Below are 24,838 nucleotides of genomic sequence, written 5' to 3' on the forward strand. Positions count from 1 at the left end.
TATTGCTTAAGCTGTTGCCTTATTTGGAAAAGCCTGGTTGGCTGTTTGTGATTGGTTGTCCTTAGATTTTTGGTTTCTTAACCTGGAGGTACTCACAGGCTTGGGTTTTGGTTTGCCTAGGTAGGCTGCTCAGGTATTAACACCACCCCCATCTAACAGCTCCCTTATTTAGTTAATTTAAAGACGATACAGGGCTGTGGACTTGAGGAAATATTGGTGAGAAGGCCTGAAGGGTTCAGGGTGGTCCGTACCCTGGGAGAGCAACCACGAACTGGGGCAGCTTTCTGGGCTGTGGTCCAGAGCCCGTGTGAGACTGCGCTGAGGCTGGACAGAGTTGTGTCCATGGCCACCGAGCGAGGGCAAAGGCCAAATGGAAGGCTAGGATCCCTGGTCCTAGGACACTATGGAGCAGGGACCAGTACGCCCGGGTTCTACAAACACCAGGGCACAGAAAATGAAATGTCTACCTATGTCGTCAGGCATCTAAGGCTGGGCTGCTTCTGTCAGAATTCCACAAAAGTTGACATAGTCCAACCCGGCTGAACGTAAAACCAATTCGTGGATGACGGAGCACATCCTACATGCTTCTAAGTGCTGTCCACATACTCATGACAGCCCCATGAGCTAGAAAATAATCCAATATCATAGCCTTTCTACAGATAAGGGACACGAGACCCAGAAAGGTCAAGTACCTCACGGACATTTACACAGCTAACCAGCTCAAACACAAATCCACAGGGGGCCAAACACACATGTAGCATTGATTAGACCTGCTAATCCATGGTATCTTTATGGAAAATATTTCTCTGCATTATCATGATTCATCAATTGTTATCCATTGTTAATGAAGATGATCTCCGAATAGGATGGTGAGTTAGTGACTCTCTAACTCAAGCGCTTTTACACTCAGGCCCTGCTTATTCTGGCTGTTTATTTGCTCTGCAAATTGTACAAAGAAGATTTTTTTTTTAATCCTTGACTCGTGTTGGTGAATTTTACGTTCTATTCTGCCATGTCATGTTCAGGGACTCCAGATTCATTGTTCAATTTGCTCAGGCAAACAAACTAGAAGAGACCAGAGAGACAGGTCAGAGAGGTTATGGGAAACCAGGGGAGCAGGGGGAGGTAGGCAACACTCTCCGATGGAAATGGAAATGGCCTTGGACGTCTTTCGCGCCTTCATTTCTCTGAGTATCAGTTTTCGCATCTGTAAAATGGCAGTAAAGACTGTCATCTTGTTGGGTGGCTGTGAAGTTTGAGGTGATTACATTCAACACCTCAGTGCAATGAAACTGATGAGCTTGAAGTCACACGCTTGCGGAGTGTGGATCTGTGTCTGGGTGTGACTAAGGGCCACACTGGCACCCTGGAATCTGGCCTTCAGGAGCAGGAGCCCCAGCTGTCCCACCTGCAACCCAAGTCAAACTTCCAACCCAGAAGGGCCTTTCTGTGTCACTCCGGGCACCGGGTCATTCTCAAGGGCAGGAGGTGGAGGCACGTCACCCACCTCCCTCTGCCATCGTGGTTTGACCCTGGAGGGTGAGGAGCTGCACCTCAGGAAGGGTGAGTCTGCCTCGTCCCGTCCTCTTTTAGTGGCTTGGGACTGGCAGAACCTGATGTACACTTGCAACATGAGAGAGAAATAAGGTGTGTGTTTGTATAATATTTTGAGCAGTTGAGTCCATTTAACATAGGTTTAAAAGAGGTCAGGGCTTCAGCTTCCATTCATTCTCACGTCCTCTGATGGAAAAACCATTCGTGCCGCTAAGATTTCATTGGCTTCATTCAATGCTCTTGGTGAGTCGGTGGCCAAGCTAGCAGATAAAAAGGAGCTCTGAGGAGCTCTACTAAATGAAAGACTTTTATAGGCAGAAGGGAGCAGGACTGGGGAGGTTATACTGGCAAAAAAGGGGGGGTTAATTTTTGTAAGGTTACTTTCCTTTAGTGAATGGCTGGAATCTATCAGGCAGATTCTCTGATCAGCGGTTCCTGATCGACTGGTTTAGGATTCCATTTCTGGGAGAGCCCAAAATGCAATTAATTCTTGTAATTAAGTCTTTGGCACATGAATTCATGTTTAGTAAACAAATAATTCTTGTTTCATTGGTTCATTTATATATATCATTAAGGCATTTGCTTTTTATTTTTTTAAGGTTTTATTTATCTATTTTTAGAGAGGGAAGGGAGGGAGAAAGAGAGAGAAACATCAATGTGCGGTTGCTGGGGGCCATGGCCTGCAACCCAGGCATGTGCCCTGACATGGAATCGAACCTTCAATACTTTGGTTAGCAGCCCGCACTCAATCCACTGAGCTACACCAGGCAGGGGGCATTTGCTTTTTAAACCAACTTTTGACTACTTTCAGCAAGTCAGGAATTGAGCTGTGTAATTAGACTATAAATTCTGCAGAGGTGAGTGTCTCATTCCTTCGAGTTTCCTGAAAACTCTACACCGTTCTGGGCACCCTGGAGGTCCACCTCCTAGTTCTACACAATTATGTCATTAGAAAATGAATAAAATAAACTTTGGGAGAGGGGTACCTTTCTCACTCGGTTGTTGAACTGGCTACTGAGTGAAGTCTATTATGAAGCCCTTCGCAAAACGAACCCTTCCCTTCCTCCTGCGTGGTCCCCGGAGAACTGAAAATTTCACAGATCGCGTCAGCGGACAATCTGTCGGCACGTTTTTTGATGCTTCTGACGTCACCCGACGTCGAGCCACGGATCACCCCGCCTCCCGCTAGGGGGCGCGCGACCGCACACGGAGCTTCCACCCTCACTGCGCAGGCTCCGTCCAGGAGTGGGCGGGAGTCCCTGCCGACCCGCGTGACGTCAGCGGAGGGTGCGGCCCGCGGGCGGGCGGGGCGGGGTCGGCCCCGCCGGAGCTCCCTCCCTCGCCGCCGAAGTAGGTTGCGAGAGGGAGGCGGCGGCGGCTGCTGCTCCGCAGGGTTTGGAAGATGGCGCCGCCGGTGACGGAAAGGGGGCTGAAGAGCGTCGTGTGGCAGAGTGAGTGCGGGGGGCGGGGGCTGAGAGCGAGAGGAGGCCGGAGGCGCCGCCTCGCCCGGCCCGGCCTTCCTGCCCGAGACCGGCGCTCTCAGCGGAGCCGCCGCGGGCACTTGTTGCTTCGGGGTCCCGGGCCCCGTGAGGACTTCTCCCTTCCCTGCGCAGCCCGGGTTCTCGGCCGCGCCGGGGTGGGCGGGGTGCGGGGGGCGCGGCCCTCCCGCTCGCGTCGGCACCCCCTCGCCTCGGCCGGCCCGGGTGCGCGGCCCCGGCGCGGCGGCGGCGGCGGCGTTTCCTCCCGCGGGCCCCGCTCTCTCCGCGGCCGCCGCGCTCCGCGACGTCTCCGGTCGGGACGGTGCGAGCCCCGTGTCTGCCCGCCCCGCCCCTGCTCCCCGCGCTGGAGTGTCGGAACACTGCTTCTTGTTCGTGGTGCTGGTACCGGGGAGGGGTTTACAACCATCATTTTCAGTGTCCTAGAAAGAAAAACTCACTGTCAAAACACAGCCCCCTTCCTCTGTTCCCGAAGGAGCCCACTTCTTGTCCTCAGTCGCGGAGATGGGACCCCGGGAAGGGGTCGCCTCGGGCGGAGCCGCGCGCTCGCCGCTGCCCCGCGCGCGCCGGGCACTCCCTGCTGCCCCGGCCGTGCCATCTGCGGGTCGCTGACGTTCTGCCCTTTCACCCGGGACTTTCGTAAAAGCCGCAGCAGACCTAGGCTGGAGGTGGAACGCAGCCACCCGACGGGAAGAGCCGTCGTCGTTGGGCGCTGCTGCGTGCAGAGTAATTAGGGTTTGGCAGTGGCAGGGGAGCAGCCTCTAATTAGTGTGTCTGACCCCGGCTTGTTGGGCGAAGAATGGAAATGACTGGAGTTAAAATTCTGGGAGTTAGAGCTCCTTGGGTGAAATGAACCCCAGATCAGTAACTGACATTGTGCTTCACATACCAGGTGCTAAAACCCAGTGTATAAAGAGAAGGGAAAAGAAAAAAGTTACGAAAAAACCATCTTTTTAAAAATTGGATGATTGTAAGGTTCACGTTTTGTTTTTCAAGATTCACGTGGCTGACTTACAATATATGGTATTGCTTTAAAATCGCAACTGCAGTTAAATACATTCATATGAAAATGGATAAGGAACCTGTGTCGTATAAATACTTTCCAAGATACATAATGGTCCCTAGCATCAGCATTTGTGAGGGAGGAAAAAAGGTTAGTGATGGTAATGTCAGTCTCGATAGCATGGAACTGGGCCAGAGAGGACAGGTAAGGGGTAAGAAAGTTCCCATGTTGTGCTCTTAGCCTCCTGAGGTCTCTCCAGGATATCCAGATGGAGTGTGGGATGAAGAAGACAGGAGACTGCAGGGAAGGAAAGAGAGAGGCAAGCTAAAGACAGCCCTGGCTGGTGTGGCTCAGTTGGTTGGGGCAGTTGTCCCATAGACCAGAAGGTCGCAGGTTCAATCCCTGGTCAGGGCACATGCCCAGGTGGCAGGTTCGAACCCTGGTTGGGTGAGTACGAGAAGGCAGCCGATGGATGTTTCTCTGTCTTTCCCCTCCTCTCTCTCTAAAAGCAATGGGGGGAAAAGTCCTCAGGTGAGGATTAAAAAAAGTGTTTTTAAATAGTTCTTAGAATCTTTGTGTAAATAGAAACATAACTGAAAGACAAGACGATGATCATTCAGCATTTGGTGAGCGGAGAGAGAGAAAGAAGGGGGGCCTCCGAGATGCCAGGGTCTGAAAGAGGATGGAGGAGTCTCCTTAGAGGTAGGAGAGTCACGCGTTTGACCCGGAAAATGTGTTGCTGGGTTGAAGATGATACAGTTAGGTTAGGGTAGAAAGCTGAGTAACTTTCAGTTCACCCACAAAGTAGGGAGAAAATAGTATTTATTTTGAACATTTACTCTGTGCCAGGCACTCTTTATATACATTAAAACTTAGTTTTAATCTCTGATCCACAGCTGTTACCACAGTTTGAACTACTCAAAATAGTCAAAAGTCAAAACAACCACTGTCCATGGATAAGTAACATGTGGTATATTCACACGATGGAATATTATTAGGCAGTAAACAGGAGCGAAGTGCTGATACATGCTACAATATTGATGAACCTTGGAAAAGTGTGCCAAACGAAAGAAACTAGTCACAAAGAGTCACATGCTGTATGACTGTATTTATATGAAATATCCAGAATGGACAAATCTGTAGAGACAGAAAGTAGACGAGTGGTTGCCTGCATGAGGGGGTAGGGGTTTGGGGATGTTGGTTAAGAGAACAGTTTCCTTTTGGATTAATGAAAATGCTCTAAAGTTGATTATGCTGATGGATACATGACTCTGAATACACTGAAAACCATTTAACTGTGCACTTTGGGTGAATTACAGGTGACCATTAAAGAACATAGGTTTGAGCTGCACAGGTGTGCTTATACACGGCTTTTTCGGTAATTACCTGTACCGTTTACGGTCTGGGAGTGGGAGTCTGTGGATGTGGAGAGCCAACTGTGTGCACTGACCTGTGCCATTTCATGTAGGGGACTGGAGTGTCTGTAGATTTCAGATCCTTTGTCCTTGTGTATGTGAGGGGCGGGGTCGTCCTGGAGCTAATCCCCAACAGATACCCAGGGACTACTGTGGTCAGTATCTTTTTGGGGAGTCAAAAGTTGTACACAGATTTTTGACTGCACAGAGGTGGTGTCCCTAACTCCCACGTTGTTCAGAAGTCAACTGTACATGGTATGCAAATTATATCTCAAAGCTGTTAAAAAAAAACAAACCTAGTACAGCTATTAAATATAGACGTAGTTTTCATACCCTGGTTTTTTGGCTGCAGAGTTAAGGTGTGACCTGTCAGTGAATTTCGTGTTTAAACCTTAGTTCAGAGCCCAGTCCGGTGCAGTAGCCTTTTAACAGCCTCCAAGTCTTTGTTCTTCCTCACTCCAGTCCACCTGGCTGGTAGCTGCCCAACTAATTGTTCTGGAACAGCAGTCTGCTGTGATCTGCTTGAAGACCTGCAGAGACAGTGCAGTTACCTGAAGATCATTTAAAAGTCTGCTTTTGAAGACATATCCTGGCCGCATCCCGCCTTGTTTCCTGCTTTTCCCTTGTGTAATCTTGATGTTCAGCCAGTGGGCACTGTGTATGCATCTCCAGGTCTTCTGCCTCCACACCCTGATGCCAGTGGCCCTGCTCGTCACCTTTCTAAATTTCAGCCAGTCTTCAGGTCTCAGTTCAGGTGAGGCTACTGCCTCCATAGTGGCTTCTCGTTTTAACTCAGCCTCTTATATTTCTGTAGCATTTAGTTTATTCCTCTCAAATGACACGTCTCACTGCTGCCCAAGGTGAGTAGCTTTCTGAAGGCAGGCGCAGTATCGTGTCTTCCGGAGCTTAAAATGTGGAACAGGCCCTGGCAGAAGGCAGTGGTAAACAGTGCCCATTACAAGTAAATAGTAGATCGGTTTATAAATTTCCCCCATTTTTTGCTACCTAAAGTCCCCCACTTATTCAATAAATATTATTGAACTCATAGGGACTATAGCAGTAGAAGGCAGACAAGTTCCCAGCCTTCTCAAACCTTGCGTTCACATGGGGAATAATGGAAAATCAATATGCACACAGAGAATGAACATGATTGTTTTAGTTTGTGAGCTACAGAGAAGGGCCGTTGTCAGGTAGGTGGATCAGGAAAGGTATCTCTGAATAGGCGACATTTGAGCTGAGACCTAAAACTTTAGAAGGAACCAGCCTTTAACGACTACCTGTTTAAAAAAATCAACTAATATGTTGAGTGCAAAAGGCTAGGTTTATTTACAAAACTATTTCCCATACTTAAAATGCTTGGTATTTCTCCTTTGTCACTTTTTGTCACAGGGAATTATTGGCAAAAATATCACTGATAAAAGGTTTTAAATAAAAATATGTTGAAGTTTATTTAGAAAGTCAACATCACACACACACACACACACACACACCGGTAATTAAATCAACCAAAAGCAGTTTCAAGTCACCTTTCTTTTTTTTCTTTTACTCAGTACAGCCTTTTCTCTTTCTTGTCTATACACACTAGTCTCATGTAATGTCTGTAATTCATATTTTAGGGGAAACAGTAAATGAACCTGGAAAAATTACAAGTAAAAGTAATCACAATCTATTTGAGCCAGTTCTTTAAAACTATTTATTTATTCAGAGAGGGGAAAGGGGGGTTGAGAGAGAGAGAGAAACATCAAGGTTGCCTCTCATGAGCCCCCAGCCAGGGACCAGGCCCGTAACCCAGGCATGTGCCCTGACTAAGAACTGAACCAGGAACCTTTTGGTCCACAGGCCAGTGCTCAGTGCACTGAACCACACCAGCCAGGGTGAGCCAATATTAAATCATAACCTCTTCCCCTTTTCACATTTTCCTTATAGTCTTTTTATAGCCTCAGATATGTTTTTTATTACTTGTCATTTTTTACTTTTTTTAAAACATTGGCATATTTTCCACGCTCCTTTATAATTTTTGTGGTTAATGTTTTTAGTCATTATTAAATACCTTGATGTGACAAAAAAATTTAATAGCAGAAAAGATTGTAAAATCAAAGTAATCTAGCTCTCAAGCCAGACCCCATCTTTCCTCTCCAGAGATAACCAGCAATCTTATTTTTTTTCTGAATTCGTCTTGAAGTTTTGCTGTGGCCAGGTAGCTCAGTTGGTTAGAGTGCATCCAGATACACCAGGGTTGTGGGTTCTATCCCCAGTCAGGGTGTGTGCAGTGAATACATACATAAGTGGAACAGAACACAAAAACAACATTTCTCTCTCTCCTCCCTCCTTCCCTCCCTCCCTCCATCCCCCCTTCACTCCCTCTCTCCCTTTCCTTTCCTCTATCTAAAACATTAGTAAGTACAAAATAATTCTTCAAGTTTTCTATGCAAATATAAGCACATATAAACTATGTTTTGGTTTTACTTAGTTACTCTTACGTCTTTTTTCATTCTGGTCACCTCTTTAACTATAATCTCAGTTTGAGGCACGTAGGTGCTCAGTCTTACATTGTGTAATTGAATTCAGTTCAGGGAGAGACGGGCTGTGGGATTTATGGAAAATGGAAGGGCTGCTGGGGTTACGGGAAGTGGGGAGAAGTTGGTCGAAGAGTACAAGCTTCAGTTAGAGGGTGAATAGATTCTGAGGGTTACAGCGCTGGGCGGTATGCCTGAAAGTTGCTCAGAGAGTAGACCTTAAGTGTCCCCTCCCCCCAGAAGAAATGGCATTATGTGAAGTGATGGAGTTATTAACTAACACTAAGGTGGTAGTTATACTGTAATATATGCTTATCAAATCAGCACCTATACTTTAAAGTTATACAGTGTCATACATCAATTACTTCTCAGTAACATTGGGGAGAAGGAGCTGAAGGACTGACCTGGTAGGTGAAGCTCTGATGATGAATGTGGTCCCTGAGGGAGAGTGTAGAGCAAGCCCTGCAAACGTAAGAGGACTGAGTCCTGGGATGTAGCCACGTTGAGAGTGCTAGGGGAATGGACACAGGTCAAGTGATTCTCATTGGTGCTTAATGGAAACACCTTTTAGTTCTGTAATGTTAGGTGATGCGTCCTTTGATTCCTGCCCAAACATATCCTACCTGTGACCCTATCACTTTTTATTGGTGCCCCTAATCTCGGTCCACAAACTAATTCTTTCTTTATTACTTATGTTTAGGAAGTCTACACTGACTGCCTGGGTATCCTCAGATTCTAAGGCAGCACTCTCCAGTAGAAAGAGAATGCAAGCCACATATGTAATGAAAAATTTCCTAGTAGTCACTTTATAAACCAGTAAAAAGAAACAGGTGCAATCAATTTTGATATATTTGGTTTAACCCAGTATATCCAAAGTTATCATTTGAGCATATAATCAATAGAAAAAATATTTTACATTCTTTTTATTGTGCGAAGTCTTTGACATTTGGTGTGTAATTTGTATTCGCAGGATATCCCAGTCAGGCCAGCCACGTTGCAGGGGCTCGATAGCCACCTGTTTCCAGAAACTGTGACCAGTTTCTAGCATGTCGGACAGTGCGGTTTCTAGGGGTTTAAGGACTGAAGGGATGAGTTCTGCTGAGGGAACTCTTCAGTCTGTTCCACTGTGAATTCATGAGCATTCATTTCTTAAGAGAAAGACATAAATCCAATAAAAAACAAGCAGAATGTCTTTGATTTTTCAGCTTGTTTGAGGTGTAGAGGAATAAAGAAGGGGAAGTAGAATAATATTTCAGTGTTGGGCTCTGTCTGAAAAACATCTTCATTTTTGCCTGTGGAGTATCAGAGCCAGTACTTTGCGCCGAACTTGTGGTTAAATACTTCAGGCTTTTGCTACAACACCCATATAACATTATAGTCTTCCTAGCAAACACGTAAACACCTTAGCTGATAATTCTTGACACTTTCAGACCTTCTCAATTACAGTAAAACCTTCCAGATCACAGTTCTTATGATGAGTGTTAGTAACTCTTAGTGAATATACTTCGTGCTTCAGCACATCACTCTTTATAATACGATGCCAAAAATTTGATGGTAAATTACCAAAAGCATTAACTTAGAACAAACATAAATTGGCCCTGGCCAGGTAGCTCAGTTAATTAGAATGTTATCCCAATTCACCAAGGTTGTGGGCTTGATCCCTGGTTAGAGCACATATAGGAAGCAACCAGTGAGAGCACAAGTAAGTGGAACAGCAAATCATTGTTACTCTGCCTCTCTCTCCCTGCCACCCACTTCCTCTTTCTCTCTCAAATTAATAAATAAAAGAAACAAAAAATGTATAAATTAGGAGATAGAAAAGTTTAAATGAATTATATAAACATTTCATTACCAAGAATTAATGAGTTACTGTAACTCACATTTTAATTATGTTCATTTATTACATAATACATAGTACTACAGTTTTCAAAGTAAATCGACAATTAATAAAACCTAGTAAATGTGGGAATTGCCATGTAAAGTAGAGTAATAGACATTTTTGTGAATTGCCTATGTGAATTCTTTTATTTAATAATAAAAAATAGTAATTTAAAAATATATTTAGTTTTGAACATCATTGCAAGAAACATTGATAATTACTATAAATTAAGACAATATTATATATTTGTATCCTTATACTGTGATACATTTTATGCAAATTATAATGTAAATCAGGAAGAAAATTACTTAGCCAGTTTTGATTATATCTGATGATGTGATTTAGCAATGGGCTAGTTAGGGATTTTCCTGTGGGTATTTTTTTGTTTTGTTTTCATCTTGCTTACTTGGGATTTAAGTAAATAAGGAAAAACAAATCAGATAATACTTTCAGAAATATTTTCCAGATGGTTATGTACTTAAATATGTTAGCCTTTTTTATTATACTTTTATTCAAAAAAGTTTAGAAATCTATTACAGTTTAAATGTTACCATATAGGCTAGGTTATAAAGAGAAATGGAATTTTACATAGAGTTTAACAATATATATGCTTTTTATGTAGCTTAGCAGAATTTCAAATTGGGTATTTCCCCAGCCATCTTGGATCTTTTAAGTACTTATTCTATTTTCATATTTCTAACTGTTGATAAAAATTCCTAAATAATTTTTCCTAAATAATTTCTTTTTTTCAGAGATAAAAACAACAGTATTTGATGACTGCAGGAAAGAAGACGAATGGAAGGTAGAATGTACATATTTGCTTTTATATTGCGTCCTTCAGTATATTGTCCTTGTTATACTTCTGTGAGAGTGTGGAGTCTGGAACCAGACCACCTGTGTTCAGATCCTAGGTTCACTGGACAGCTATGGCTTCCTGGGTGAAATACTTGATCTCTCTCTGGCTCTGTTTCCTTGTGTATAAAATGAGGACAGCAGTACCTCATAGAGAAGTTGTAAATATTAAAATGAATTAATCCGTGTACAGTGCTTACAGCAGTGCCTTGAACAATTATTATTCTACAAGTGACTTTTTATAATCTTAAGAAAATTTGATGTTAAAAATAACATACATTTAAAATGAATGTTCTCTGCTTCAAAATGGAAATATTTTCACTCGCTCACTTATATATAATAACTGCATGTATGTATACTGAGAAACTAAATCTCCAGGTCATGCATGTTAAAAGATGAGTTGAGACAATTCTGTCTACTGTCCTGATACCTTAATTTTGTGTTATAAAAAGTTTATGAGTTTGAGTAGGTTTAATGGATTAAATTCTGTTTTTTGTGAATTCTTAATCAAATGTTTATACTATTTTTAAATTTATATTCAATTTAAGATAATGCTTTTAGATGAATTCACCACTAAGCTTTTGGCATCGTGTTGCAAAATGACAGACCTGCTGGCGGAGGGTGTGACTGGTAAGTGTTACCAGTGCTCGTCCCGGAAGCTTTGTTGTGATTGAGAAAGTTCAAGGGGTCAATAGATTTTAGTCAGTACTTGTGTTTGTGAGGGGCTGGGCTGTATTTTTTAGTAACTCTAGCCATTATAATTACACTGGGCATTCTTCTTTTCTCAGTGAAACTTGGGAATAACCTCTGTAACTCAGGTTTTCTCCCATCAGCTGAGTGCCTCTAAGTTAGTTGCCTTGTTGAGTTTGTCCTTCAAATTTTTTACTCTTACATATTGGTTACAGTTTTGTATGTTGATGTACTAGGTTTGCCTCAGTGTTTTGATGAGTGTTCATGGTTTGCATGAATTGCTTTTAAATGTGTAGTAAGATTTGTGTCATAAAATAAACTTGTGTATACAATCATGTAATACTGACTTTGTAAGTTTCTCTTTATTACTTAGAAATGAAAAGATTAATTATAAATTTAAATCAGCTTTAGTATATGATTATGAAAAAATTATGCTGCTACAAGTTGTTTTCTGTGTCACCTTGGACGGGTTATTAACTTACTTAAACCTCAGTATCCTCATTTGTAAAATTCTTACAGGGTTATTGTGATGTTTATAAGGTAATTCATGTGAAGTGCTTAACCTGGTGTCTGATATCATGCTCACTATTATTATTGAGGTAGAATATTTTGAAAAAGAAGAACATACTTAATTCTTAATGCATTGCCTTGGTTTTCCACGGCAGCTGGTTGCCTGTGCTGGGCGACCTGACTGTGAACTAAGCGCTTATTTCTCTTGATGCGCACTTGGCCCCAAGTTCAGTCTTAGGAGAAACACATTTTTAAGATTTCTCACTTTGTCAAACAAAGACAAAGAAAATGTTAAACCCAAGATATGTAAATTTTCCCTATTATAAATAAGTAGTATAGTAATGTTTATTTTCAAAATGATTTGAATGTATAACTATTTGGTTCTATAAAATGTCTTTTTTTTGTTAGTTGTAGAGAATATTTATAAGAACCGAGAACCTGTCAGACAAATGAAAGCCCTTTATTTTATCTCTCCAACATCAAAGGTGAGTATGTTCTTCAATCTTTTTATTATTGATACGATTTTTCTCACAGAAAATTCAAAATATAATAAAATACCTTTTATTAGAAAAACAGTGCCATAAACTGGCTTGCTTAGGGTTTTTTCTGTTAGAAGATTGTTTCATTTGCATTCTTCTCACTAAAAATATGTAAGTGAGAAATTCCTATCTATTGCATATGAGAAAGCAGAATTTAATTGTACAAACTGTTAAGTGTTTCTTTGAATAACTTCTTACTCATGCAGTTCTTATTTAGCTATAATTTTAAAAAGGATTATATTATTTATTTTTAGAGAGAGGAGAAAGGAGGGAGAAAAGGAGAGAAACACTGATCAGTTGCCTCCTGTACCCATCCTAATGGGGGGCCCAACCCACAAGCCAGGCACGTGCCCTGAGTGGGAATCGAACCCATGACTTTTCACTTGGCAGGTCAACACCCGAACAACTGAGCTGCACAGGTCAGGGCAGCCATAATTTTTGAGAGGATTAAAATGTACTTAAAAGAAGTAATCTTTGGCCCTGGCTGGTATGGCTCAGTGGATTGAGTGCAGGCCTGCGAACCAGAGGGTCACCAGTTCGATTCCCAGTCAGGGCACATGCCTGGGTTGTGGGGCAGGTCCCCAGTAGGAGATGTGTGAGAGGCATTCACACATTGATGTTTTTCCGTCTCTCCTTCCCTTCCCCTCTCTAAAAATAAAATAAATCTTAAAAAATAAAAAAGTAATCTTTAATTTTTTATTTATCTTAGTGATTTGCTTACTACACATGTATGTACCTATGCATGCATGTATGTGTATATATATTTTTTATGTCAAAAGAATTTCTTTAGTTTATAATCCAGCCATAATTTAACTTATAACTTAAAGCCAAACTTTTAGAGCTAAGTATCAAATTCCTTTATTCTATACAATATCTAAGAATACATTTTCTAACACATACTTTGGCTTATTCCCACCTAGAATGTTAATTTGGCAATACCAGTTTCTTTTCTTCTAACTCTGGCAGACAGTAGGAAAAAACCCATATATTCACTATTTAGTCTCTACATACTGGCTGCTGGTGGGTTTTAATGACATTTTATATCTTATTCATGATATCAATTCATAAAATAAAATTTATGATTGGAAAAGATGCAAGCTAAAAGCACCATTTTTCACCAACTAAATTGGCAGAGGGATTTTTTTGAAAGTATGTATGTATAGGTATATAAATTTCGTATTCTAGCTATCGGTATCTAATGGACCACATACCAGTGTAAACTGCTAGTGGGATCACAGATTGAGACAGCCTTTTTGGAAAATAGTTTGCTATTCTTTATCAAGAAGCTTAAAACATCCATCAAGTTTATTATAAAGAAGTAATCAAATATTGATTATGTTAAATTCCTAACATTAAATAAATCCAGTTAAATTCTTAGCATGAACAGTTAATGGTATGAAAGACTGTGGCCATTGAAAATGACATTTCTAGGAAATTTTAATGCTCTAGGTAAAAGCTTATTTATCATATCAAGTGACAAAAGCAGGACACAAAATCGTATATTCAATGAAAGAACAAAGGGCTTTGTACCTGAATGTGACTCCTTTTTCCACCACAACCAACTCTAGTTTCTCTTCTGTCCTCCGTCAAGTACCTGTTGGGTCCTACAGGCCTCTGAGTACAAGCGAGGCCTTGGACTCCTCGCACACTAGTGCAGAAACCAGGGCGAGCCTTCTTTCCTCAGGGCTGGGAAAGCACCTGGAGACCAGATCAGATAGTTCCTGGCAAGGATCATGAAATGATAGATTTCAGGAAGAGTTTGGCCCTAGGAGGTCTGTGAATCCCAGGGCCAAAGTCAGTTGGGTGTCTCAGAAAAGCCCCGATGGTTTGCTTTAACGCCTGTAGCCCTCAGGAGGGGAAGCTGTTTGCCTTCCCCCTCTGGTGGAAGTGCCTCTGTTTAGGGTGCTCCACCAGCCAAACCCAGGGCTCAAGGGAGTTGGCCAAGGAGAGCAACCAGGTCGAGCTGCTAGAGAAAGGAGGTTCAGTAAGAATAAAGAAAACACACATCTGCAAAATACAGCTGCTTGGAGAGGAGGACGACAATCTGAACAGAGAAAGAGTACACATAATGAGATTCTAGTTAGCACATAAAAGTTTTCTGAAGCTCAGAAGTGGGATATCTCAAACAGTTAATTGAAGATAAGGATAATCACTACTGAAATTTGAATAATAGTCTAGAAGATCAAAATGGAGTATCTATCTATAAGCAAAAACAAAGTTCCAGAAATCATGGGGGAAAAGATACTTGAAGGATAGATGCATGAGTTCTAACAGGAATATAGAGAGATTTCAGAAAACGGAGAGAATGGCGCTGGAAGTTCCAGCAGGAGAAAAAGGGACAGATGGAGGAGAACTAAATTTTTGTTTTTATTTTTAGCTTCCAGACCACTGTGTCTTTGAAAAAGAGCAGGGTTGAGGCATGTCCTGCCAGGCTCTCTTACCTGCTATTCCTCCTTCTCGCAGTCGTCTGCCAGCCTCTGGGTTTTCATCCTGGTCCCCTCACGGTTTTAGCTCCTAGCCCACTGTCCGTCTCTTCCCTTCGCCAATCGTCGTCTCAGAGGTGTCAGTGTCTGTGAGGGTGACACTTCCAGTACCTTCGCTGACCCGTTGGTTCCTCGGTCTGTTGCCTGCCAGTGTCTGGTCTTCTGTGTCGCTGCAGCTTCCCAGCCACTCGAGCATCCCTGGACTTCCTCGTTGCAGAACAGCACTCTGTTCACGTGTTTCACCTCCCTGCTCAGTACACTTCTGGCTGTCACTGGCTAGACAACACAGCGTCTTATGATTAGACTTTTAGACAGCTAAGGTTTTATATCAGCATTGAAATAAAATAATCTTAGTTATTGCAAAAGCTAGCGTACTTAAATTAGCATTTAATAAAATATATATTAACATCTCACCTTTTTTTAAGTCTGTAGACTGTTTTTTACGTGACTTTCCAAGTAAATCGGAGAACAGATATAAAGCAGCATATATATACTTCACTGACTGTAAGTAGCTTTGTAAATCATTGCTTCATTGTTTAAAATTCTGTTAATTACAAAGTATTTGTTAAAATATTACAATACTAGTGACTTTCTGTTTATTCTAATTAGGTTAGGAAAAATAAAAAATATAAGATTATATGTATCCTAATTCATGTGAAGGTGATAGAAAATTAAAAAAGCATCCCAACCTAGTTGCAAAAGACAGTCATTTTTGCTGAGGGGTTGGTGGAGAGGGCTATCCCTCAAATTCTGTACTGATGACAGGAAGAATTCTTTTTCTTTTTCTTTTTTTTTAAGATCTTATTTTACTTTTTAGAGAGAGGTGAAGGGGAGGAGAAGGAAAGAAAGAAACATCAGTGTGGGAGGGATATATTGATTGGTTGCCTCTCACATGCCCCTAACTGGGGATTCGGACCAAAGCTCAGGCATGTGCCCTGACTGGGAATTGAACCTGCAACCTTCTGGTTTGCAGGCTGGGGCTCAGTCCACTGAGCCACACCAGCCAGGGCAGGAAGAATTCTTTTCTGAATGAATGTTTCAAGTGGGGATTTGATTATATAATAAAAAATAAGACCCTTCAAGGGGGACAGTGAAGAAACTGCCATCTCTTTGGCAAATACTAAGGGGGCAAATTGATCACATTTCCCTTTCTATGCCATATGTTCAAATAGCACCTAAACAGAGCATCACAGAGAAGTCCAGAGACACACACAATTCTGTTTTATAGTGCATCTTACATAATTACACTGCAAAATAAAAATGTCATTGATCTAAGCTAGGTCTTGGCCTCTTGAGGCTAAAGAATTTTGTGTTAAAAGACACTGGGAGCCTGTGGCTGATATTCTGACCTAGATTTAATGGAACTATAAACAGGTAGGTTAAAAAGGGGAAGGAAAAAAAGGCCCAGAACTTACTGACATCAGAGAAGTTCCTGTAATTGCAGAAGAAAAGAAAGAGCAGTTGCATGGTGTGGCTGCACTGAGCGACTGACTTAGAAGAGTAGTGGAGATTCCCAAGAAGTTCTGAAGGCCCTACAACATTTTGTTGAGTCATGAGTTAGCAGCTGATATCCCTTCCTGACAATTTTAGTTTGCTCTGCTAGCAGCTGTCTGAGGAAGCACATCTTAGGTCGCGGTGGATATGAATGGGGAAATTGGAATTTCTGGTACAGCCCTCTTGACCAGCGTGTATCTGCTCTGTAAAGTGAAGAACAGCATTTATCTCTGTCCTCATAGTAAATTACTTTGTGAGAGTCAGTAACTTATAGAAAAAAAATATTCTTAGATGTCAGAATGATTTATTCAAAAGAGTAAAAAATTAGATGGAGTTATATGCTTTGATTTTTTTTCTTTTATCTTCTCAGTTTGCCCTGATAGTCTCTTTAACAAAATTAAGGCTTCGTGCTCCAAGTCGATAAGAAGATGTAAAGAAATAAATATTTCCTTCATTCCACTTGAATCGCAGGTACTTTCTATTTTACTTTTAATTTTAGTTCATAATGGATTTTAAAATTTGTTTTTATGAGCTTTTTAATAGGGGATATATTATTATGTATTTTTAAATGTTTTACTTATGTATTTGGTGAACTTTGAACGATCCACAAACATTTCCCATGATGAAGGGAAGAACATGAGCACTTGATTAGAGTACAGCTTCAGTAGTGAAAGTGGGGCTTACATTGCACATCTGCCCCGAGCCCTGCACCGTCCAGTTTCACAGCGCAGGCAGTTAGATCGGGAGAGCGTGTGGTTTCAAGCACAGCCTACCTCTGTTAGGGACGGGGAGCTGCACCGGCAGGGCGGGTCAGCCCCTGCTCCACCTCCTGCGGAGGGCCGGCTGCTGCCGTTGTGATGGGTTCTGTTCCGACGGAGGAGTGACTTTGTGCTGAAGGAAGTGCAAGGAAGTTGTCGTGATTCATCAGTTAACCTAGAATGTTTGTTTATTACATACCTACCTTTACACTCAGTCCATTATCCTAGGCCAAGAGGGATTACTGTTATTTTTAAAAAATAAAAATTAGTGGGGAACTCTCAGCCCCAATTAGAGAGCTGCTGCTTTGGTATTCTTCAAATAACACAATTACAGTAAATCTTTAATCCAAGTCCTTGCACATAAGTAAATGCTTTTGTTAGTTGACTAAATAGGTCTTTGAGGTCACTGTGTATGTGGTAAGACCAATACTATGGTGCGGTGTTGTATCTTTTTGGGAAGTATTTCTCTATTTTAAGGGCATGAGAAGTATAAGCTAAAGAGTTAAAGATATGTATCAACTATGGAAAATTTCTAGGTTATTCTCTAGATTTTTAGTGTATGCCAGATATATGGACCAATCTTGGCTTTGTTGTATTTCATTTTGCTGAGTATTAGGTTTTTATTTTAGTTTGACTACCTCAGGTTCCTTCACCTGTTGCACAGGCAGTGAGAAGCAGACAGTGCTATCTTATCTGTGTGTGAAACAAGAGTCCAAGCGGGGAGGTAGGCTGAGCAGGAAAGGGGAGTGAGAAGAGGGGGGGTGAAATCCAGGTGACAGGGAAAAGGAGATTTGATTAAGGTGAAGACGCAGTTGTTTCAGAAAACAACATTGTTAGTGCAAGTGTTTTTTTAGTGTCCCAAATAATAGCTGCATTTTTCTTGATATATTTTGAAAAATCAGGCCTCCAAATTGACAGCATAACTTTTTTTGGCTTCACTTAGGTATATACTCTTGATGTACCAGATGCATTCTATTACTGTTACAGTCCAGACCCCGGTAATGCAAACGGAAAAGATGCTGTAATGGAAGCGATGGCTGAGCAGATAGTTACAGTGTGTGCCACCCTGGACGAAAATCCCGGAGTAAGGTATAAAAGGTAAGTCCTTCAGTGGCGCCTGTGTATGTTATCTGTTCTGTGTGCTCTCCAGTGTAGAGGTGAGTAATCTCTGTGCTTACGTGCCTTGGTTCCCAGAATTTTTCTTACAAAATTATGCTGTATTTATAGAAGATTTAAAGTGTGGTGTTTAAATTTTAGAGTAACCAATAGCCTCTGCTGCTGAATTTCAGAGCTTACATTTGATATGGTTTACAGGCCTAATTTCTCATGAATTTAAGGAATGCTTAGAGGAAGTGCCTATGTTGTCAGACACAGGCTGCAGTCTCACCTTTAACGTTTCATTAAGCTTCCCCCAGACTTAAGTGGCCGTATTATCTGGATTAGTCATAGTGTCTAAGTGTCTGTGGTATCTAATCCTAGTGGTGATCTTAAATAAAGACTTTGGGGATTTTTTAAGAGGTAAAATTTGACTTTAGTACTATGTACTTTTATTTATGTGCTTTATTTTTAAAAATAAAGTTTACTGCAAAAATGATATGTATATGGCTTGATAAGTCATTCCAAAGTGAACATAACATCTAACATACCCACCAAGAAATGGAACATTAACAGCATCTCAGTTACTAGCCCCTCTTCCTTCCCTTCAGGTAGCTACTATCCTGACTTCCAACACATTATAGGGCTGCCTGATTTTGAACTTGGTATCAGTGGAATCACACGATATGTTTTGTTTCTGGCTTCTTTGTTCAGCATGGTGTTCTGAGCGTCATCCATGTTGTTGTGTGTAGCCAGAAAGCTGGTATTACAGTCTCGACCAGCTCGGACCCTTCTGCCCTCGCTTTCCTTGTCTGTGTAGGGGGTATGATAGCAGTACCCACTTCCTAAGGTGGTTGTTAGAATGAAGTGAGTTAATATTTGGACAGCACTAAGAATGGGCATGGCACTGATAAAATGATAGTGGGGAATACCCTCTACCAATAATAAGGGTTATCACTCATTTCCCTTTTGAAAAGTTCTCTAAACATTGGCATTTGTCAGGTTGGTTGGCTGAATTGTTTAATTTCAAATTCATGTATTACTTTTATGTTAGCCATATTATTCTTAACCATTAAAAAACTACTACTAATACTTAGAAAAAACATATAGTAAATCTCCTTAATTCAGGTGTTCCCAAACAAGCTCTTTACTCATACCCCAAGTACTGGAAGCATTCTTTTTCTTATAGGTGACATGCTGGTTACATTCTGAAAACAGTGGAGCAGAGAGTTGAGTGGCTTTTCTTCTGCTAGAGCATACTGTCTGTTCAAGCTTCTGCTCTTGGCGATTGGCTCTGTTCTAGGAGATGAGTAAATGTAACCAATTTACAATTGAATAGCTCACCTGTGGATCTATTTTGATAACTTGATGCTAGGGAATTATAAAAGTAAAATAAATCCTGTGGGGTTTTAACATTCTGTTCTTTTGCAAAATATTTATTTATGTCTTACGGACTTTTGAAGTGTAATTCCAACACAAAATTATCACCTTTTGAAAGTATTTTAAAGTAAAATGTGTAATAAATTACTCTTTATAGTCGCTGCTTTATTTTTAAGGTATGAAACCTAAAGATTCTTTAATACTTGGAAGTCCTCACAATGAGACCCTCCACTTTTGAGGTTGGAGTGCTGCTTGAAGAGCCTTTCTTAACATTTTCTTGTAGACTCAGAAGTTGTCTTAATGCCACTGGTCATTAAGTTACAATTTAGAGTACGATTTTTGTCATTTTAGAAGACAGTGATATATAAGATTTGATGCAAAAGGTTATATTGAAAAGTTGACTAAATGTTAGAATGCGAGAAAATCTCACACTTCTAGTGAAAGGAATAATTGGTCAACTATTTTGGAGAATAATATGGTAATATCTAGGAAAGGTGAAAAGGTACATTTTCTATAACCCAGCCATTATACTTTTCTTTTTTGATTTTGAGAGAGGTACCTCGACTTGTTGCTCCTCTTATTTATGCACTCATTGGTTGGTTCCTGTATGTGCCCTGACAGGGGATCTACCCTGCAACCTCCAGTCAACTGAACTACCTGGCCAGGGCTATGCTTTTAGGTGTAATATATCTAGAGAATCATGTACATGGAGATATATGTACAAAGATGTTTATTTCAGTGTCATTTGCACTAGCATAAAATTGAGAATGAGAAGAAATATCTTTCTTTAGGAGAATGAATACATAGCATCTAATATAATTATATGATAGAAGTATATATAGAGAACTAAAATGAATAAATTTGATACATGTGCCAATATATGTAGATCTCAAGCATACACTGTTAAAACACACATATATGTATAACAGCATATATATATATATATATATAGCAGGAAGAATACACGCCAATTTCATGATAGTGGTTTCCTTGGGGGTGGGAGAGGTAGAGGAGAAGACCAGGAATTGGGAGGGGAATAAGAGAGCTGCAATTTTATTTATAAAATTTCCTTTATATTAAACAAATCTGAAGCATATGCAATAAGGTTTACACTTACAAAATCTAGACAAGTTGATATATTTGATATATTATTACCTGAACTTTTCCATTTGTAAAATCTTTTAAATTAATAAATTGCATGGTTTAATTTTAGAATTCAGCTTTCTCATATTGTAAAATGTGTCTTGAAAGATAATCGTGTGAACGTTTTTTCCACTTTTAGTAAACCTCTAGATAATGCCAGTAAGCTCGCCCAGCTTGTTGAAAAAAAACTGGAAAACTACTACAAGATGGATGAAAAGAGCCTAATAAAGGTAATATATAAAAGACAAATAGTTATCTTGCCTAGTATCTAACTTCTTTATAAACCAAGAAAGTATTGTTTATTTTTTGGTGTCGATTTGGGGATCATGAACACAGATAACAGTGGACACCTTCGTAGACAGTACGGTTAGCGGGGCAGGTCCAGGTTTTGCAGGTGCTGTGTCCAAACCCTGACTCTCCGTTTAACTCATAGAGATGTCAGTTTGGGCAAATTACGTAACTTCTCTACGCCTAAGTTTTCTTATCCATAAAATGAGGGTAATAAGAGAATACCCGTTTTATAAAGTAGTGAGGATTAGATGAGCTAATATATGTAAAATTCTTAGAATAATGCTTGCCACCGAGTAAACATTTCATAAATATAGTTATTCCTGTTATTAATAGCTCTGTGACCTTGGACAAGGTATTTACTCTGAGTTGTATTTTCATCTGTGAAATGGATGATATAACATACCTTGCTTGGTTGGTATGAAGATTAGGTGAGTTAACATGTGTTTGGCACATATAGTACTCTAATAAATGGCAGCTGTTATTATCTTGTGAACATAGTGTGAAGTAATCAAAGACCGAGGTCATAATGCGGGGATACCAGCATTAGGTTTGGGTCGGAAAGTGAAAAGCCTGACAGAGGTGCTGCCTGAGGGCTGGGAAGCCATGTGACAGTAGCTAGGGAATGAAAGGAAGACACTAGATTGCATAGGAGAGGAGATGGGCCAGGAGACCCCCAGTTACAGAGCTGTGTAGTAAGTGGAATGAGAGAAGAATACGTGGAATGTCATGGGAACATGGGCTGGGCCTGACTCCTGTTCTAACTGGGGTCCCGGAAAGCATCCTGGAGGAAGAGGCCCTTGAGCTTGAAGAATGAGTGTAATGTGATAGAAGAGGGATCTTACTGCTTGGATAACAGATTTTGGTCAGAGGCACAGATAAAAAGGCACAATCCACAATCAAACACATTGGCTAGAATGGAGGAGGGTACAAGCTTAGATATGTTAGTTTAGACTAGTTTTGCTAGGTCTAGCAAAAACTATTGTTCGTTGTAGTTATGAAGACAGTGGCTGAGTACACATAGCATAGTAAGTATCAATAAGTGTTTATTGAATGAGGGAAAAGATACACACTCAGTATATAGTGAATATCCTTTAGTTTCTCATGATTTCAGTGAAAAAAGGCAAAATCCACAAAAATGGATAAGTAAAATGCATCCTTTCCATTCTTCCTGCCTGGAAAATTACAGTTTTTCAAATGATTGATAACCTTTTTTTCCTTGTGCATGCACCTGACGGAGTGTTACCTTCGTTATCTGAGCCTTTCCTGACTTCAGGTCAAGTGATGCTTCCTCCCACATCCTGACCTAACCCCAAGCCCTGACGTAGCGGTCCTTTCTCCTTTTCATATTTGGAAAACTGATAACTTACATATATGGAGGGTTTACGAAGTGCCCGGCTGTGCTGTTTCATGATATTATTACATTTAATCTTTGTAATGATCTTAGAAGAGGAGGTTCTTGTTATATTTTGTTTTACAATGAGAATACTGAGATATTAACAAGTTGAACAATTTACCCAAAGCCACACAGCAAAAAAGGTGTCACGGCTGGAGTCAATCCCAGATTTGGTTCCCAGAGGCCATGCTCTTAACCATTTAAATGAGTGGATGCTTAATCAAACATTTTAAAAAGATCTGTCCAATGTAATTTATCTCTTCTATATGTAAATAAATAGGAAATGTTTGTCTAATGAGTTATAGGTACACTTACTGCTTTGAATAACAATCTAAAGAATTTATTACTTTTACAAATGAAGTATGAAAGACAGTGATATTAACAATTGTTTTTCCTAGCATTATTATTTACTGTTTAATGATTAGTGCCATTTGTGAATTAATGAAAATAAGGCTTTCATTAAGACTTATTATCCTATCAGGCATCGGTATTCTAGTTTTAAATAGCATGATGGTTAAGAGCATAGGCTGCAGAGTGAATCTGACCAGGGTTTGAATCTCTGTTCTGCCACTTACTATGTGATTTGGGTAAGTTACTTTTAAGCCTTAATGCCCTTATTGTCAAATGGAGGTAAGAACACCTGTCTCATAGGGTGCCGTAAGAACTAACTAATATGTGTACTTCTTGCTTAGCAATACACAGCACAAAGAGCTCAAGTAAAAGCTACTTTTTATATTTATATCAGTTTCAGTGTTTATGGGGCTGAATCCTAAGAAAAATAGATTTAATGCAAGCCAGATGTTACTTTTTAAAAGAAATTTTCACAGTACTATTAAGCATATCCTCAATCTAATTATGACAGCTTTTGGTTTGTAGTCTTGGTTTTCCTCCCTCGTTGTGCCACTCAGCTTTTTCTGTTTTAATGTGACAGAACTTAGGAAAAGTCTGCTTTTGTTTTCTAAGATAACAGAAATGTGTTCGCACAAACAAGGGGAAGTTCTTAAGGTGATTTTGTCTTGTTATTCCAGGGTAAAACTCATTCCCAGCTCATAATAATTGATCGTGGCTTTGATCCTGTGTCCACCGTCCTGCATGAACTGACCTTTCAGGCAATGGCGTACGACCTACTGCCGATTGAGAATGACACATACAAGCAAGTATAACTTGAAGGGCATAACAGGGCATGTACAGACAGCGTAAGATGAGAGCAGCTAGCGACTCTTGCAGGCACCAGAAATCCGAGGCCTCTGTAACATTGTTTTCCCAGAGGCTTTATTCTTCTCTTTCTCCTATAATCATAATCTATTAAAAACATCTTCACCTTGTAAGTTAATGGGTAATTTGACTGCTTTGAAGGTTTTTTGGTGTATTTGCTTTTTTAACTATGTCTACAACAAAGCTGCACGTAAGCAGGTAGAATTTGGACTTTTCACTTAATGTTAAAAGTAAATACCAGGCCCACTACTATATTTATTGAAGTGGAAACCATATTCAAACTGGTTAGGCTGTAATTATTCTGAAGTGTCTTGTCAATGTAATGCATTTTAAAAGATGAGAAGATTAAATAGGGTGGCTGTTGAGATAGGCAGTTTTATCAGTTGGGTACCTATTATTTACTTTGATATAATAAGCATATTTACTTTAAAAGTAATGTCGAATAGAAAGCTCAGTGAAAAATGAAATACCTTTTCTATCAAGGAACTATTTTACTATATCTGTGTATCATTTATAAATATGTATGTATGTGCATATATACATATTACATGTTACTTGTTATAATCTCTAAATCCAAATTGGTATTTTTCTGCTAAGATTTACTGTTTCACCTTGGAGAAAAAAGTGAAAATTAGTTTTCTGAAATTTTATATTTAATTTAGTAATTTTAATAGATTAAAAAGATCCAAATACTTGTGATAATTATAATAATATTTTTTCTTAAACCAAATATTCTTTAACTAACTTTGTATTTTCTCTTATATTTTTATTTGCCTGGCTTCTGAGTTTTTCTTTGTTATTTGTATTAATGTTAGATGACAGAGAAATCAGCATAGCTATTTTTCTAATATACAGTTAGCTTCAGGCAGTTCATTCAGAATTTTCTAAAGAGATTATTATTATCACCTCTCCGTCCTTTAGGTCTCTAAACCTGCATTGTTCAAGAAATTTACAAAAGAATTAAACTGATGGACACTACAGGATTTGGTTTCAGCATACATACATAAATTTCTGACATTTCTAACCTAGTATAGAAAATATTTATCTAGCTGTTCTAGCAAGCAAAGCAATGTTTTATTTTTTAGGAGTAAGGTTTTATTTTAAAGCCATCAATACTTCCTTTTGTATGAAT

The 24,838-nt window shown here is 40.1% G+C and overlaps 1 protein-coding gene across 2 annotated transcripts in view; it reads left to right on the forward strand.

Annotated features, from left to right (window-relative positions):
• Positions 1-2,851: 2,851 nt before the first annotated feature.
• Positions 2,852-24,838, forward strand: part of STXBP3 (syntaxin binding protein 3) — a 35,232-nt gene continuing 13,245 nt past the window's right edge. Inside the window, exons 1-9 of one of the 2 annotated variants that reach the window (XM_028502902.2) lie at positions 2,852-3,005; positions 10,616-10,665; positions 11,264-11,345; positions 12,324-12,400; positions 15,363-15,441; positions 16,802-16,902; positions 18,133-18,287; positions 20,947-21,037; positions 23,520-23,644. In XM_028502902.2, the coding sequence (XP_028358703.1) occupies positions 2,957-3,005; positions 10,616-10,665; positions 11,264-11,345; positions 12,324-12,400; positions 15,363-15,441; positions 16,802-16,902; positions 18,133-18,287; positions 20,947-21,037; positions 23,520-23,644 (809 nt within the window). In that variant the 5' untranslated portion in view covers positions 2,852-2,956. The remainder of the gene's footprint in view (positions 3,006-10,615; positions 10,666-11,263; positions 11,346-12,323; positions 12,401-15,362; positions 15,442-16,801; positions 16,903-18,132; positions 18,288-20,946; positions 21,038-23,519; positions 23,645-24,838) is intronic. The other variant, XM_036015839.1, reaches the window with a different exon arrangement.

Source organism: Phyllostomus discolor, chromosome 14 (assembly GCF_004126475.2).
Source record: "Phyllostomus discolor isolate MPI-MPIP mPhyDis1 chromosome 14, mPhyDis1.pri.v3, whole genome shotgun sequence".
Classification (NCBI taxonomy): Eukaryota; Metazoa; Chordata; class Mammalia; order Chiroptera; family Phyllostomidae; genus Phyllostomus; species Phyllostomus discolor.